Here is a 15,641-nt window from a genome sequence, read left to right as displayed (position 1 = left end):
TAGAAAAATGATGCAAGCATTTCATACAATAAAATCAAATTAAATTGAACTGAACATTTTGCTTCTTTAGTCTTTTGGGATTGTCTATTAATGGAAATAAAATGATTTTATGCCATTAATTAAAACGTATTCAACAGTATTCGAAGAATCAAACGAAATGAGATTCACCACCAGGTGGTGCTGCAAGATGCAGATTTTACTTCACAGATTTCAGCCAAAGCTAAAATGATCCTGTTTGGGGGGGATAAGTCATACCATTTGTGACACTGCAGTGACTTAAATTTTGCACACAACATGATGAGCAAATACATTTTTTGCTGAATTGTAAGCGAGTCTAAAAACAGCATTATCTTAAACAGGCTTGTGTATTTAAACCAGCTTTATTGGTTTGATTAGGTACATCGAAACAATAAAAACAACAAACTTATGGGTTGTTTTCATTAATCCAGTACACTTTGTTACTTTAAATGTATTCTTTGTCTGCTGTGAGAAAAATTTATCTGATGAGGACGACACAAGTGACAAATCAGTAAATGCTACTGAAACAGAGCAGCACAATTTTTAAGCTTCGGTGTGGTGATACTCAACATACAGCCTGAGGGCCAAATCAGGGCTATCATTAAGTTAATGTTAGCAATAAGTCAGTTATTGCTAACATTAACTTTTACTGTTTATTACTTTTATTTCAGGTTTATTCATGCCTTGTCACATGCAAAAAAAAACACAGGGAAGAGTAAGTTAAGTATCTTTCCTTTAATACTTTATTTCCCCTAATGTGTGACATCAAAAGTCAAATGTTTTGCGAGGTGGTGGGATCTCTGTTTAAGGTAGTTTAAAGGTTTCTGCAGAAATGATTTTTCTTACAGTTTACTACAAAAAAGTAGCCTACTGTTAAATAATAGCTTTGACAACGCCCTCATGGGTGTTTATTTAATTAAAATTCCCAGAGTAGAAATTTGTTTTGAATTTGAAAAAAAAGTATGTCAAGAAAAAAATATCAAATTAAATATGATGTTGGTTAAAAACATAAAAAATAAGGCAATTATGGGGTTTTACCTTAATCTTGTATATTGATAGCTAAATACCATTTGGTGTAGAGTTTATGAAGCATTTCTTTGTTGTTGTTTTTTATTTTGGCAATTTGCGAACTGAAACTCAACACAGGTGAGACTACTGGTTACTCAGGTTGTCATATATATCTTAAACCAGAATAAAATGCCAATATAATCAGATGAAACGTTATGATATTGACAAAACAGACAGAGTGACCTGATGACTTATTCGCATGTATATTTTACACAGTGGTTTAACAGAAAGAGTCAGATAGTCAACAAAATCCTGTAAAAGGTGCCTACAGTGGGCTCTTCTTGCTCAGTGGTACCATGTTTAAAAAATGTTTTCTTTGAAGGCAGATGATCAGTTGCCTCGTCAGTGTAACGGCTCTGAAGCTTGTTCCTCACTTGGAATTGGAGGGGGGATTTTCATGAACATCTGCAGAGCTGGAGTGAAGATAAGGATGGTGCCTAATACTGAGACAGTGAGGAAAGCCCAAAGGAAGATTCTGTCTAACACCTGGGCCACAAACTTCCAGTCTTGTACCACCTGTGAAAAGGTAAAAATAAGACATGGGATTACAGAAAGAGTATGCGCAATATAAACATCAAGTTCTTAATCTGTCAAAAGAATTTAATGTTTATTGATAAATACTTTACACACCTCACGGATGAAGTGTTCTTTACGGATATGTCTGCTGATGTAGCGCACCGAATAGATGGCTTTCTCCAACATAGCACCCCAGGCTTCTTCGTCCTTCCCATCAGAAGTAGTCGGTCCGAGCGAACCACTGTTTGTCTTCTGGCCTCTCCGACCTCCAGAGCGAGACTTCAGCTCAGGGCTTTCGGGAGCCAGCTCTGGGTAGTGGTAGCGGTCAGTGTGCCCTCGCATGCACAGCAATCTGGGCAGTTTTTGAAGAAAGAGGTTTCGAACCCATGGCGACATTGGGTGGTAAGTGGCTGAGGAGCGGTGGTGGACATTGATGACAAAGACAGTGACGATGATGGAGAGGGTGACAAAAATCATGATGAAGAGGAGGTACTCTCCGATCAGGGGTATGACCTTGGAGGAGGAGGGAATAATCTCTTCAATGACCAGCAGGAACACAGTAAGTGACACTAGGACGGAGGTAGAGAGTGAAAGCTTCTCTCCTTCATCTGAGGGGAGGTAAAAGACCAGGACGGTCAGAAATGACAAACCCAAACAAGGGATGATTAGGAACAGCGTGTAGAACAAAGGCAGCCTCTTCAGGATGAAGGAGTATGTGATGAAGGGGTAGGATAACAAGCCATCTTTTCTGTTTCCTTTGGCACCAGTAGCGCTGAGTATCTCCCACTCCCCGTTATCAAAGAAGTCTTTCCGATCAACCTGGTTGTCCATGAGAACCAAGTCCACCATGCTGCCATCATAGGTCCACGACCCAAACTTCATGGAACAGTTCTGGCGATCAAAAGGGAAAAAAGTGACATCCATGGTGCAGGCAGATTTGTAACTGGCAGGTGGTGTCCAGGTGATGGCCCCGTTATACTTCACAATAGCTTTGGTCATCAGGGAACCCTCAAACCGCCCATCAGCACTGAAGAAATATGAAACACAAGTCAATTCTCATCTTAAGTCCATTTACATGAAACTGTTAAATTAATACTACTATATGCAATCATCCATCTCTTTGATAATGAATTGTTTTTATGCACCTGTTGTAGTTCAACTGATAATCACATGAAAATTGAAAATTTATGGACTCTTTGAGAGCATTATGAAATGTGTCCACATCGCTCCCTGCTACTTGACCAATGGCAACTAAGACAGGCTCAAACCTAATAAGTGGTCAAGTAAATGTATGGCTGATTGGGTGACCGTGGCTCAGGGGGTTGGGAAGCGTATCTGTAACCGGAAGGTCGCCGGTTCGATCCCTGGGCTCTCTGTCCTGGTCGTTGTGTCCTTGGGCAAGACACTTTACCCTACTTGCCTACTGGTGCTGGCCAGAGGGGCCGATGGCGCGAAATGGCAGCCTCGCTTCTGTCAGTCTGCCCCAGGGCAGCTGTGGCTACAACCGTAGCTTGCCTCCACCAGTGTATGAATGCGAGAGTGAATGAATAGTGGCATTGTAAAGCGCTTTGGGTGCCTTGAAAAGCGCTATATAAATCCAATCCATTAATGTACAAGGAACAGAGTGGCCTTTCTGAGCACAGCTCAGTGTTACTGATTTTTTAGATGAGGTGTAAGATTAAATATTTATAATATTTATATTACAACATGCTGGTTACACTCAAAGAAAGCTTTTTTTAAAGCAATTAAGATAGATAGCATCACGTTGTGTTAGTGTTTTTCATGCAGACAGACTCATGTTTCACATGACGTAATCATCAGTCACTGGGATTGCTGAAATTTCAGAGCGGCCTTACTTCTCATACAGGACGATGTCTGGGAGCCAGATATTTTCTGAAGGAACTCTGATGGAGGTGATTCCTCCGTATTTATCTGGATTCCATCGCAGCTTGTAATCAATCCATTCCTGGTCAAGGGAAAATGCAGGAAGCCACATCAGCAGACTTATAAACAACACTCAATAATACTGTGATTTGCTTGTATTTGTTGTATACCCTCTATAACAGACTCCTTTATGAATTCTGTCACCCATCATCAGTTATACAAATAACAACTAAATATTACATTTAAACCAACTGCTCACACATACAGCTTATTTAAGCAAATCAAGGGTCTATAAATTAGTTTTAAAATACATTACATTCAAAAAGTCAGTCTCATTTTACCTGCAAACCATGTGTTATTTGTTAATGCATCATGAAAAATAAACTGATTAACATTTATGAGAAAATGTTTATAAATGGTCTCTTGGATGATTCTGTACAATCTTTCATGCTCCTGCCCAACAACATTGTGTTCATTTTGTCTTACCTGCCACAGCCAAACATTAGTTGTCATTAGCTGATTTTTCTCATCCTAAAAGACAAAAACATAAAAAATAGAAAAAATATTATTATTTAAAATTGGGAAAATATGTTATGTAAAAATACTTTCCAAAAACGTAAGAAGAAATCATTTTTGCAACCCATTGTTTTATTATTTGGTGGATTTGCACATTAAAATGCAACTATGAAAATGAAATATATTTGCTTGTTTGGCTGGTTTTGGTTGGGTTGTTCAGTTCTGTGCAAAAGACTCAAGACACCCCTGATGTCTTTGCATGTTTTCAGGGAAAATGGGAAATAGGTGCAGCGATTGCATACATAGAAATAAAATAAGACAAAAACAGAGTTTGTAGAATTCCTAAAAGCTTGAAAGTCAACATTTGGCATGGACACTTTTATTCTTCAGCTGTGTTAGCTGCAAGCTCATTTTCATTGTCATTCAGTATTCTTCAGGAGCAGTTCTCCAGGCTTCTTGAAGGATGTACAAAGCTCTTCTTTGGATACTGGCTGCCCTTTGTTGTGCCCTCTGTCTACATGACCCCACACTGCTTCAGTAATGTTGAGGTTTGAGCTATGGGGAGGAAAGTCCATGACTGATGGTGTTCCACTGTGTGTTTTTCTATCCAAGTATGCTTTTCCTGCAGTGGCAATGTGCTTGAGATCATTGTCATATTAAAAGATGAAGGCACTGCCAATCAGAAGCTTCCCAATTGTTAGTGGATCAAAGTCTGATGATACTTTTCTGGGTTCATATTTCCATCCATTTTGACAAAGATTCCAAAACCACAGACTGAAGTTCAGCCTTAAATACTGACAGAGCCTCCACTGTGTTCTACAGATGGCTGTAAAACATGGCACTCATTGTTATACCCCTCTCCTGACTTCCTCTGTACATACTGACAAAAATGTCAGCCAAAAATTTCAGATTTGGATTCATCACTCCATGAAACCTATCGCCACAGATTTTGAGTCAAATTCTCATGTCATTGGCATACCTCAGCCTTATCCGTCTCATGTCATGATTCTATTAGTCCAAAAACACTATTTTATGCCAATAAACTTTGATATCTTTGGCATTTTTTAAAAGATTTAACTAAAGAAATAAAAAACTTGCTTTTGTAACAGAGTTCTAGTAACAAAGTACCTAAAGATACACTTTAAAATTGGTTCTTCGCTAAGGCACCTGTTCAGTATAGACTCAACACTGATTCACGCTTAAATGATTCATAAACAAAGTTTACAAAGAAATCCAAGATCACTTATTTCATTCAAATATTTTATTGTCTGCTACTGTTTTAGTGAATATAAAACCCCCAGCTCAGGTGAACCAAATCATCTTTTCGTTTTCCACTGTATCTGACAGAATCTGATTTATCTGCCACTTTCTTAGTAAACACAAAGAAAACATAGTACCAAAAGTGGGTGCAGGAAGCTGTGCTGATAACAAAAACAAGTTCAACAACCTTAGCAGACGTGAGCGAGACATATTCAAAGATGTTCAGCATATCCAGCGCAGGCCTCAGCTGTCAGACTCAGTTGAATGTTTTGGTGATCACATAGACCAGAGGTGAACCATAATCTAATACAGAGCTGAGCAGCAGCCTAGAGAGAGTCAGGGGACATACACAGCATAGGCAGGCTGCTGTTTTTATGTTTAGCTCCATCGCCCTTTCTCTTTCCCAGAATCCAACAGATCAACCTAAACCTTTCCTATTTGCCACAAACAGCTTTATGTAATTCATTTCTGGCTGTGTTTGTTGGAAGGAAGAGAAGAAAAGTTAAATATGGACTGGCTGAGATGAATATTTCAAGCCAAGAAGCATGGTTCCTCCATTAGCGTGCTCAGTTTTCTCCTCCGGAGCAACTAAACCATCTCAACCTATTGCAACCAGCCTCTGAAATATTAAACAAACACTCCAAAGAGAGACAGTGTAGTCACAAGTATGAAGAGATAGCTTGAGCTCTATTTCAGCACCACACATAGTGGGACTGATGAAACCAGAACAACCTCTTTATATTTCTTTTATATGTGTTACACGTGTTTTATCTAACTCAGTGTCTTGATACTTTTTCAATAATTGCATTTTCAAAGCAAGTTCATGCTTGCATTTAGTGTTTGCTGTTAAAGGGCAAGGCTTGCAATATTCTTTACTTTGGATGTTGCCAACAAATCTCACAGGAAGACCGAAAGACTAAAAGTTGTGTAAAATTCAAACTTAGTTTCATTCAAACTAAGGAAGCCACTTTTAACAGGAGTTGCAAACTGATGTCAGTCTGTTTGTACGTGTGTGTGTGTGTCGTCTCACCACATCGACCAGCTGAGAGATCTTGAGTCCAAAGCGTACTTTAATAGTGTCATTGGCACGCTGGATTGGCCTAACCCAGCGCTGATAGCCTTGGAAAAGGTTCTTCAATAAAGCATCCTCCATCTCCGCCAAGGACACAAACTCATTTGGAGCTGGAACAAGAAGAGGGAAGATGGATCAACAATAATAACTCCTACTGCCGCTGCTTTTCACCATCACCAGCCTGATTTTAAGTGGCAGGGATAGAAAGTAGAGCATTTACTCTTCCTCTAAAAAACACACACTGCATAACAAGATAACAAGATAGGATAAATGGTTAATATGGCTGTGCACAGAAGCTGGGCAGTCAGCCCATCAGTCAGTCTGCAGTGAAATAAAGCCACCAGAGAAACAGAAACTGTAATGTCGATGGAGAGAGACATCTAAAATATCCGACACAAGGGACATCATGTGCAAGGACTAATGTGTGTGAGCTGAGGGACCGGGAGGAAGGGTGTCCACCTTTGACCTGCAGCATTTTTGCTTTGTTTTTTTTTCCCACTCTGGCTTCACATCTGTCTGACATCATCTGACAGGGTAAATGCATATAAAGGATCCACCAAGCAAACATAAAAGCCACATTACAGATGATTGAATCCCACAAGCTCTGGCTGTACTTTCAAGGACAGGTGCAGAGATGCTGATATATGACACCTGTGTTCTTGTTTGCCTGATGACCAGTCAGCTCCAAGAGAAGCAGAACTAGGGCCATCGCATTACTGCGTTACACTGCTAAAAGGACTATCTTGTTGCACTAAAAAAAAAAGCTTAATTCATCCCACAAAAATGGCAGCTTTTGCTGTTTTGTTGTTGTCAACACAATTAGAAGTCTGCATGCCTTCTCCAAGTTACTGAATCTTTTAAAAAAAGAAACGTAGGAATGTAAACATAATCCTTTGCTTTATAAGACCAGTGGTGAGTAGTTGGTAGTAGTTTGTGCTTACCCGTTTGACAAGGTCATCGGAGTTTATGCAGAGTTTAATCAAAGCTATTAGCGGATGTTGCACAACACTGAACAAATCGGTGGAGGCATTACTGAGCATAGAGTATGTCTTCTAAAGAAATATTATATTTATATATACATATATCAAGAGTTTTCTCACCGGCAATCTTCGCGGGGGACAGCTTGCAAAAACCCAAGAGGAGGAGAAGAAGGACTTCTAACTTCATGGTATTGTCAGCTGGAGAAGAAGGCTATGCACACCGATATGTCTTAGACCCCGAGGTTCCCATCAGTGCTGGAACTAGACGGTATACGGAAAGTAACCCCGTTACTGCTGCCGTGTATCAGGGGGCAGGGACCTGATGTGAGAGCGCATGTGTCCGAATCTGATTCCGTTCGAGGCGTCACGGGAAGCGCCGCTGTCGGTGGACGGGGTGGCTTGCAGGAGGAGGGAGGGAGGGAGCGGGGAGGATGAAGGAGGTGGTGGAGGGATTCCCGGATCGGACAAATAAGTGAAGTTTTAAAGATGCTCTAAATCATTGTGTTTAGCTCACTGCTGCTACTGACCTCCTCAGGATGGACTAGGTTATTACTAGCCGATGTTTAAAAGTCCTGCTCGGAATGTAAGTCTTGAGCTTTCACTTTAAATTGTGTGTAGAGTTTGCATTTTTTACAAAAGACTTGGGACAAACAAATACCCGCCTCTAATGACTTTAGCTTTTGTTGCATTTTGTTTTATTTTCTATAGTTTTCTTTTTAGAAATAAAATAATGATGAATATAATGCAGTGAGAATGGTTGCCCCTCCTTCAGCGTCACCTTTTAGTCCATAGCACAAAGCAATTAAGCCCGTCCTTTAATGCAGAAAGCCCCTGTATGTGCGCATGAAAACATCACATGAATGATGCGTCTTGATGAACTTCCTTTGAAAATGCAATCACTTTGTACCTAAGCAGGAGACTAGCCTACCTTCATCAATAACATCTGTTTTACCTGTTGTTATGTTTTGGAAAAGCTTTATTACACTTTATTGCACCATTATCCCCAGGATCAAGAATCTGAGTTACAAACACTGTTATATTTAACTTTAAATTACTGAATCAAGTTGTTAAAAAGTGCTTCCGTTGGTGTATGTGAAGGACACGCTTGTTTGAATTTTTTTGAAGTTTTATTTTGCACAAATAAACTCAAACATACATAGATCAAATTAAAGTAAGGCAAAAAATAGTTTTATTGACATAAACAGGAAGCAGAAAGATTCAAATCAGATTTTGAGACATTTATAGGTAAACCTGCAATGCAACTGGAACATTTCTGTCTCAGAGCACCAGGTTATCATTACATTATCACTGTGCAATCAGTCAAAGCTTACTGAGTATGTCCCAATGTGATTAGTTTGGCTAGTTTCAAGCTTGCTGAGACTCACCCTGGCATGAGTTTGTCTGTTAGTTTCCTCTACCTGATACCAACTATACACGGTCATAAATAGTGTAGTGAAAGTTTATTGTGTTGTGTATTTTTTAGAGGTCAAGTGGGTTTGCAAACATCAGTGTGAATATTTCATCAAGATAAAGTCATCGGCTGCTCAAGTGCCAAAGACAGAATATTTGGGGGTCACAACTACATAATTCAAACACATGATTGCACACATGTAAGACACAGAAACAGAAACAATATTTCCATGTTATGAGGCATGCCCTTGCATGCAACTGAACAAAAAGACTGAGGGTTGTCATGAAAAGGAAAGGAAAGGAAACCCAAACTCATGGCATACAGGACAAAAACAGCTGAACATAAGGCCTAACTCGCACACAAAGAAAGACACTTAGAAGAAGCAAAAACAATAGAATAGGAGTGAGAAAAGGAGAGCCAAGAGCAACATAAACTTATTATTATCCCGCAGTCAAAGACAGGCTGGTGGTGAGACGGCAGACATGCTTTACAACTCATAGCTGAGAACAACAACACTTTAGATGAAAAGAAATGTGTGATGTGAAATCAGTACTGCCCTATACCAGCTGACATCTGGGAACTTGTAGAAATGCTTAGCTGAGGTGTGAAATCAGCATCTTTGATACAAACACATTAGTATTGCTTAGTTATGTACAAACACACTTTAAAGTTTAAAGTTCCCTGTTAACACAGGTTGAAACCAGGCAACAATCATCTTAAAATATCAGCATGTATAAAGCTATTATTTGTATGTTAAAGTTCAGGGATTTGGATACCTGCTTTGAATGTTGTTGGGCCATTGAAAGGGTGTTATCAATGGTACAAGCTCCATAGATATAAAAAAGTCTCCATAACTCATCCAGGTATATTCTAAGCAGACAGGAACTCTCAGTATTTTTATTTTTTCCTCCTTTTCACCTCCCTCCTCTCTTTCTAGTATACATATGCAGTACACACACACACAAACACACACATACTTATATATATATATATATATATATATGTTTATCTCACACTCCCCCTCCCTTGTGTTTCCTTTCCTTCTTCTCCTGGGTTGAAGTAGCAGGGATAACGGGAGGCTGATTATCACAATGAAATTATCCTGATTTTCTGCTCCACTTGGAGCGGTGGGGCGGGCAGCTGCTGCCTCCGAGATCGACCCATCCGCCTCGCCTCTAATCATTCAGAAACATAAATTCTCATGGGCTTGAAACCTGCTGGTCTCTTCCCAGATGACTGTGGGCAGCTGTGCAACGTGCTTGCATATGTATGTGTTAGTTGATGTGTGTGAGAGTGAGAAAGTGAGATAGTGAAAATGCAAAGTGAGGAGAGAGCACATTGTCAGCATCTGTGCGTTTACAAAAATGTTGGCGCTTGCTTGTCTCGGCTCATGTGTGTGTGTGTGTGTGTTCTCTTCTTGACTGTGTTGGTGTTGTTTTTGTTTTCTCAGCCGTTGTTGAGCCCATAATTAGAGTCTGCATAATTTCACTGGGTGCAGAAATATTGAATTAATAAGAGGAAAAAGCCTCGACTACCAAGGCCTGGGGGTTTAATCTTAGTGTGTTTGTTGTTTTAAGGGTTTTAAAAAATGGTCATAAAGGAAGGAGGGGGATACAGCAAAGGAAATCCAATCTCACACAGACTTCAAAGGGAAACACAAAGAGTAGTCTAATAGCATCACCCCACCCCATATGCTATCACCAGCACTTCAAATGAAAAATCAGATAACCTGATGGCCTCATAGCAGCTTTGAGATGATACAAACTTTTTTCCAAGTCACTCCAACTTTAAAATGGTCTGATGAAAAAAAAATCCAAAACCCATCAATAATATAGCGGTTCAGTCATTTGATATTTTAATCTTCCGAAGCACAAAAGAACTGCAGGGGAAACTAGCTGCAAAGATTCTGGCCAGATCTGAGGAGCAAAAATCTTTCAAATTTATCTCAAACTTACAACAGAGGAATAAAAAGGGAAAGGGGAGCATGTGAGAGAGGGAGGGAGTGAGAGATTAAAACAAATTGGCCATAATACCCTTTGGGGCTCAAATATCAGTTCAAGAGCCAATGCTGGAGTGGAAAAAGTTAGCAGCAGAGTGAGCTTTCTCACTCCACTGACACACAGTCACAACATGACTATTGACCTTGAACATGATACTTCAGTCTAAGAGGCTCACACTGATTTTCCTTTTGTTTTCGTCTGACTGACGTGAGAAAAAGAAAAGACGGAGCAGCGTTTGAAACTCTAGCCACTCAGACAGGGTTACAATTCTGTCTCCTTCTGATAATGTGTAAAGACGGAGGAGCAAAGATCAAGTGCGGCAGAAATGTTCACAGCATTATAGAAATAAACATCTGTGTATGCCTGCCTCACTTTGTTGGAACATAAAAGCAAGTTCCTACAAATAACTCATTCATCTATATGTGACTACCACAGTAAGTGCAGTGCTCAGTTTGTGGTCATATTTTTGGGGTCTTCTTCTCATATTTATTCAGTAGATGGAGCCACTCACCTTTGTTGCTAAATATCTTCATTATAGGAAAATTATGACAATGCCACAGTTCAGATATTAATAATCACTGTTATTAGTATCATCTGTGACCGCATAATGATCTTGTAACATTGTACGTAAATAAACCAACACTGACTGTTACAGAACTCACCCAAGCAGCTTCAAGCTCAGCACTACATTTACTGGGCTGCAGATACAGCAAGTTTAAAAATGATCTGATTAAGGGTTGTTGGGGAAAGCGAACAGACTGACAGACACAGATTAAGCACAATATTCCGATTTTCAAATGCTATACAGATGTTTGGAGCTGGGACACGTTTAATCTGAAAATCTTCAGATTAAAAAATAGCCTTTTTTGACCTCAACACCTCTAATTTAATTGTGCCCTCTGACAAGTATATAAGCTTCACAGTTTGTTTGCATCAGCACTGTGTCAATTAGATGTCCCCACTAAGATATGAAAAAAACGACTGTGTGTGTGTGTGTTCCTGTCTAGCTATCTTTGTGAGGACCGAAATCTGCATTCTACTATACTTTTGAGAACCAACAGTCCCTTGTGAGGACACACACACCGGTCCTCACAAGTTTGAAGGCCTTTTTGAGGCTCAAAATGTAGTTTTAGTGTCAGGGTTACAATTAGGTTATGGTTAGGTATAAGAGAAAGTTTGATTTAGTTGACTTTCATTAAAGTTTTTATTGCATGGTCCTAGGGGCTGCTGGATCATCCAGATTTCTCCCTTGAGACTCCTGTTCAACTTCTCTGCTCCTCTTCTCCTTTTCCTCGATGGTCCTCTTCGCATATACCGTATTCGATCCCTTGTGACTGGGTTAGGGTTAGGCATTCATTTTTAATGGTTTAGGATTAGGGTAAGGGATTAGGGAAACCATTATGTCAATGAAGGTCCTCACTAAGACAGCTGAACGGGCTTGTGTGTGTGTGTGTGTGTGTGTGTGTGTGTGTGTGTGTGTGTGTGTGTGTGTGTGTGTGTGTGTGTGTGTGTGTGTGTGTAGGAGCATCTCCTCCCAGAGTTAGTAGGCAAAGAGTTAATGGCTATGTCTGTAGTCATAAGTTGTGAGTCAGTTGTGCTTTGCATATTTGCACGTGTCTATAATCTGAATTTTTGCAGATATGGTTGTCTATCTTTATGTGTTTGTGCAAGTTTGTGTGCTTGTATGTACTTAATGTGGGCATGAAACTGTGCTGTGCTGCTCCATGTGCCAATATGTATGTATGTAAATCTGTATTTCCCTTTTTCTGTCTGTGTTAGCCTAATCTGTCTTCACATGCTGCTGTATTTATGTAGTTATGTTCATAATCACTGAGACAAAAACACTCTCTGTTCATCTGGATTCTGTGTGCCACCGCAGTGGATCTGAAATCAAACAGTCAAAACGTGACTGAGGGCAGACTTTCAGCTTTAATTAAATGGGTTTCACAAAAATATTGTATTAACTATTTAAGAATTTCAGCTATTTTTCTCGAATTTCAGGGCATCAAAATTAACTGAACAAACTGATATAATTTAAATATAAGAAGAGTTGGTGGGGTTTTTTTTTTTTTTTGTTTTGGGGGGTTTTCTTCAGAGCAGGTGGTTCAGTTCTGTGTTGCTTCACCAGAAGAAGGTCCTGGGTTTGAATCTACCATCGTTCCATGTGGTGTGAGTCTCTTCTGGTGTGTAACTGGTGATTCTAAATTGCCTGTAAGTATGAATGTCTGTCTGTGTTAGCCCTGTGACAGTCTGGTAACCTGTCCAAGGTGTACCCTGCACATTGGTAAACATGGCCGTGTCATATACATTTTCTCAGTTCAAACATTTGACATGTTTTCTTTATTCTGTTGAAACTAAAATGTAGCTTTATTAGATTTACAAATGCTTGGAACGTTTTTAAAAATTTACATTTAAATCCCTCAGCACTTAGTGGTGAAGGATTCCGATAGTTTCTTGATTTATCAAAGTATTGTATGCATTTCTCTGTGATGTTTGCTCACAAGCCAAAAACAACCTTGAAGCATTTTTTGCTGTCACTGTTCCACCAAAATGTTCTTTCTTTATTCCAAGACAATGTTTCTTCATCCATCTGCAAATATTCATCAAAGAGTAAAATTAGGAGCCTGTGTTTGGTGTAAGGGCGTTGCAGCATTCTACTTCAAGAAGCAGCCATTTGTGTGTGCGAGAGAACCCTGCATGCATGTGTGCGTCTGTGCGTGGGTTCAGAAGGCTCCCATTGGAATGAATTATTTAGCGGAGAGTCTCCTTTACTTATCCATGGTTGACTGTCCACAGGCATGTACCGTTCTGCTCCCAACTACACAAGAGACTACCCTAATTCACCATCCAGCCTTCTGCAGTATGCCCCTGTCTCACCCTACAACCCCGCCCCAGTTCTCCCAAGCATGCTGAAGTGGTCCTCTGCAGATGTCCCTTTTTCGCTCCCTGCAACTCAGTGGGCAGAATCCCTGTAACTAGTGGACAAGACAAGCATGGAAAGCTAAAGAAAGAGACAGAAGATGAGAAAAGATGAAGAGAAACTCACCTGGGGAAAAAATGTCAAGATCCTTTTTTTATGGAAACAAATGTGAGCTAAAACTATGATTTTATTTTTATTTTTTTATTACGTTAGTCCTTAAACCTCAAACCTGAAACAAAAAACCCCAAAAGCATTTCATCATCCTGGACTCTTCATATCCAAGAGCTGGATGCTAACAGTCGCGTCAACAGTGAAGAATCATGTAAAATATTCATCCATGTAGCTGGCTTAATAATGTATTATCCCTGAATTTACCACCCAGGGCTTTGCTGCACTCTGCTTTAGTCTTTGACTGCCACCAAGTCCCTTCTTGAAGTCCAATCATTCAAGAAAGATCCACAGTGCAGCTGCAAAACATCAAACTCACACCATTACAAATTCAGCTTTGAGTGGCTGCAGCTTTAAGAAGCAGCCAATTTGTGAGTCTTTCTCGACATATTCTATAAGTGGCATCCAAATACATCAAAGGGAAACATCTTCGTCTAGTGGATAAAATTATAGATGAAGGTGTTGTGAGGGCTCTTTATTTGTTCCCTATTAAATGCTGCAATAAGTTGGGGGAGAGGCTGTTAGGTAAATTGGATGCATACTGTCCAAATATAGCTAGAGTATTTGGTAGTTCTCAGAATGAACTCTTCATTCTGTGGCAACCAGGCACTAAAATGACCTTGTCTGGATGCAGACTGAGACTGATGGGATAGTATGTGTGTCCGCGATACGGTTGCTGCTCATCTTCATATTTATAGCCGGACTCCATGCACGCCATAATCCGTATGTAGGGAGACGCTTGCTACTGAGTGCTCATATGGACTTGCAATAACACTCACTCTGTCACTATCTCCACCCTCTCTGTCTCAGTGTGTGTTTCTCGTTCTCACTTCCTCAGGTGACATGTGTAATCTTCCCCGTCTCCTCTTGACACACACTCTTACCCAAACACAAATGTGTACAGGCTCAGTGTGTAGACACAAGTAGGGATTAAGTGTGAGCAGTAGATCGTTGAGAGCTGCAGTGTGGGCCAATTCAAAGCCATAATCACAAATGTGACTTGAGGGGAAAGGGCTGGATGGCGTGAACCTTTGCTGTGTTTGTGTGTGTGTGTGTGTGTGTGTGTGTAGGCTTGTGAGAGCTGACAGGGACATTCAGACTCACTAGTGACCTTTGAAAGAGGAAAGAAAAGAGCAGGGAAGTAAGAAAAGGCAAGTTTGTTACTTTTGCTTTAGCGATGCAGCCTTTTTCCTGTCTTCTGCCTATGTGCATCACCGTGTTAGATAACTCAAGACCAGCTGATAACACATTGATTGAACTTCAGGACCTTCCAGTCCTAATTTTGGCTTGAAATTGGTGGCACAATCAGAAAAGGTTATATTTTTGGTAGTGTTTGCGTGCATGTTGTTCAGTCTGATAAAATGACACCTCAAAAAGTTTTGTGTTGTAGAGTGGTTTGTTAACAATCCATTGTCTTCAAAGTCAACTTAATGATGTATTGTCTTGCAAGTGTGGTGTGTATAGTCAGGCTGAAGAAGTCACTTGGATCAGCTTTCTGAGATTTCCTTACCTGGATGATCGAGCATGCATCAAGACATTTTTTGACTTGGTATTTATTTCTAAACATGTAAAAGATTTTGACTAAATGAATGAAATGAATGTTGCACATGTACTATTGCCTTTTAAACAAATAATAATGAATATAATTATGCTAGAAAATTTATAGAGCTGGTCATGTTTTTGTATAACTTAAATTAAGGTTCCAAGTCTTCAGACTTCACTGTAATCTGATATTGCTGAATCTTATTATTGTCTTTTGTGTGACACTTGTATCTATTTATATTTATATTACCATTTATTAGTGGCAAGTTCATTTTTAGGATTCACA

At 39.8% G+C, this 15,641-nt stretch overlaps 1 protein-coding gene across 1 annotated transcript; it reads right to left on the bottom strand.

The window, feature by feature from the left end:
- Window positions 1-390: 390 nt before the first annotated feature.
- Window positions 391-7,697, bottom strand: LOC146582393 (neuronal acetylcholine receptor subunit non-alpha-2-like). Its single transcript, XM_085296250.1, has 6 exons — window positions 7,435-7,697; window positions 6,293-6,444; window positions 3,973-4,017; window positions 3,459-3,568; window positions 1,717-2,629; window positions 391-1,602 (listed from the first exon to the last, which is right to left on the bottom strand). Exons 1-6 carry the CDS (start codon window positions 7,499-7,501, stop codon window positions 1,429-1,431), a joined length of 1,461 nt encoding a protein of 486 aa, XP_085152376.1. The 5' UTR covers window positions 7,502-7,697; the 3' UTR covers window positions 391-1,428.
- Between the last annotated feature and the right edge of the window lie 7,944 nt (window positions 7,698-15,641).

Source organism: Mchenga conophoros, linkage group LG2 (genome assembly GCF_057382185.1).
Source record: "Mchenga conophoros isolate Kocher_MC1m ecotype Shallow Benthic linkage group LG2, M_conophoros_male_GT1.1, whole genome shotgun sequence".
NCBI lineage: Eukaryota > Metazoa > Chordata > Actinopteri > Cichliformes > Cichlidae > Mchenga > Mchenga conophoros.
Note: the sequence above shows the minus strand (reverse complement) of the source record. Positions and strands in the feature narration are given on the sequence as shown.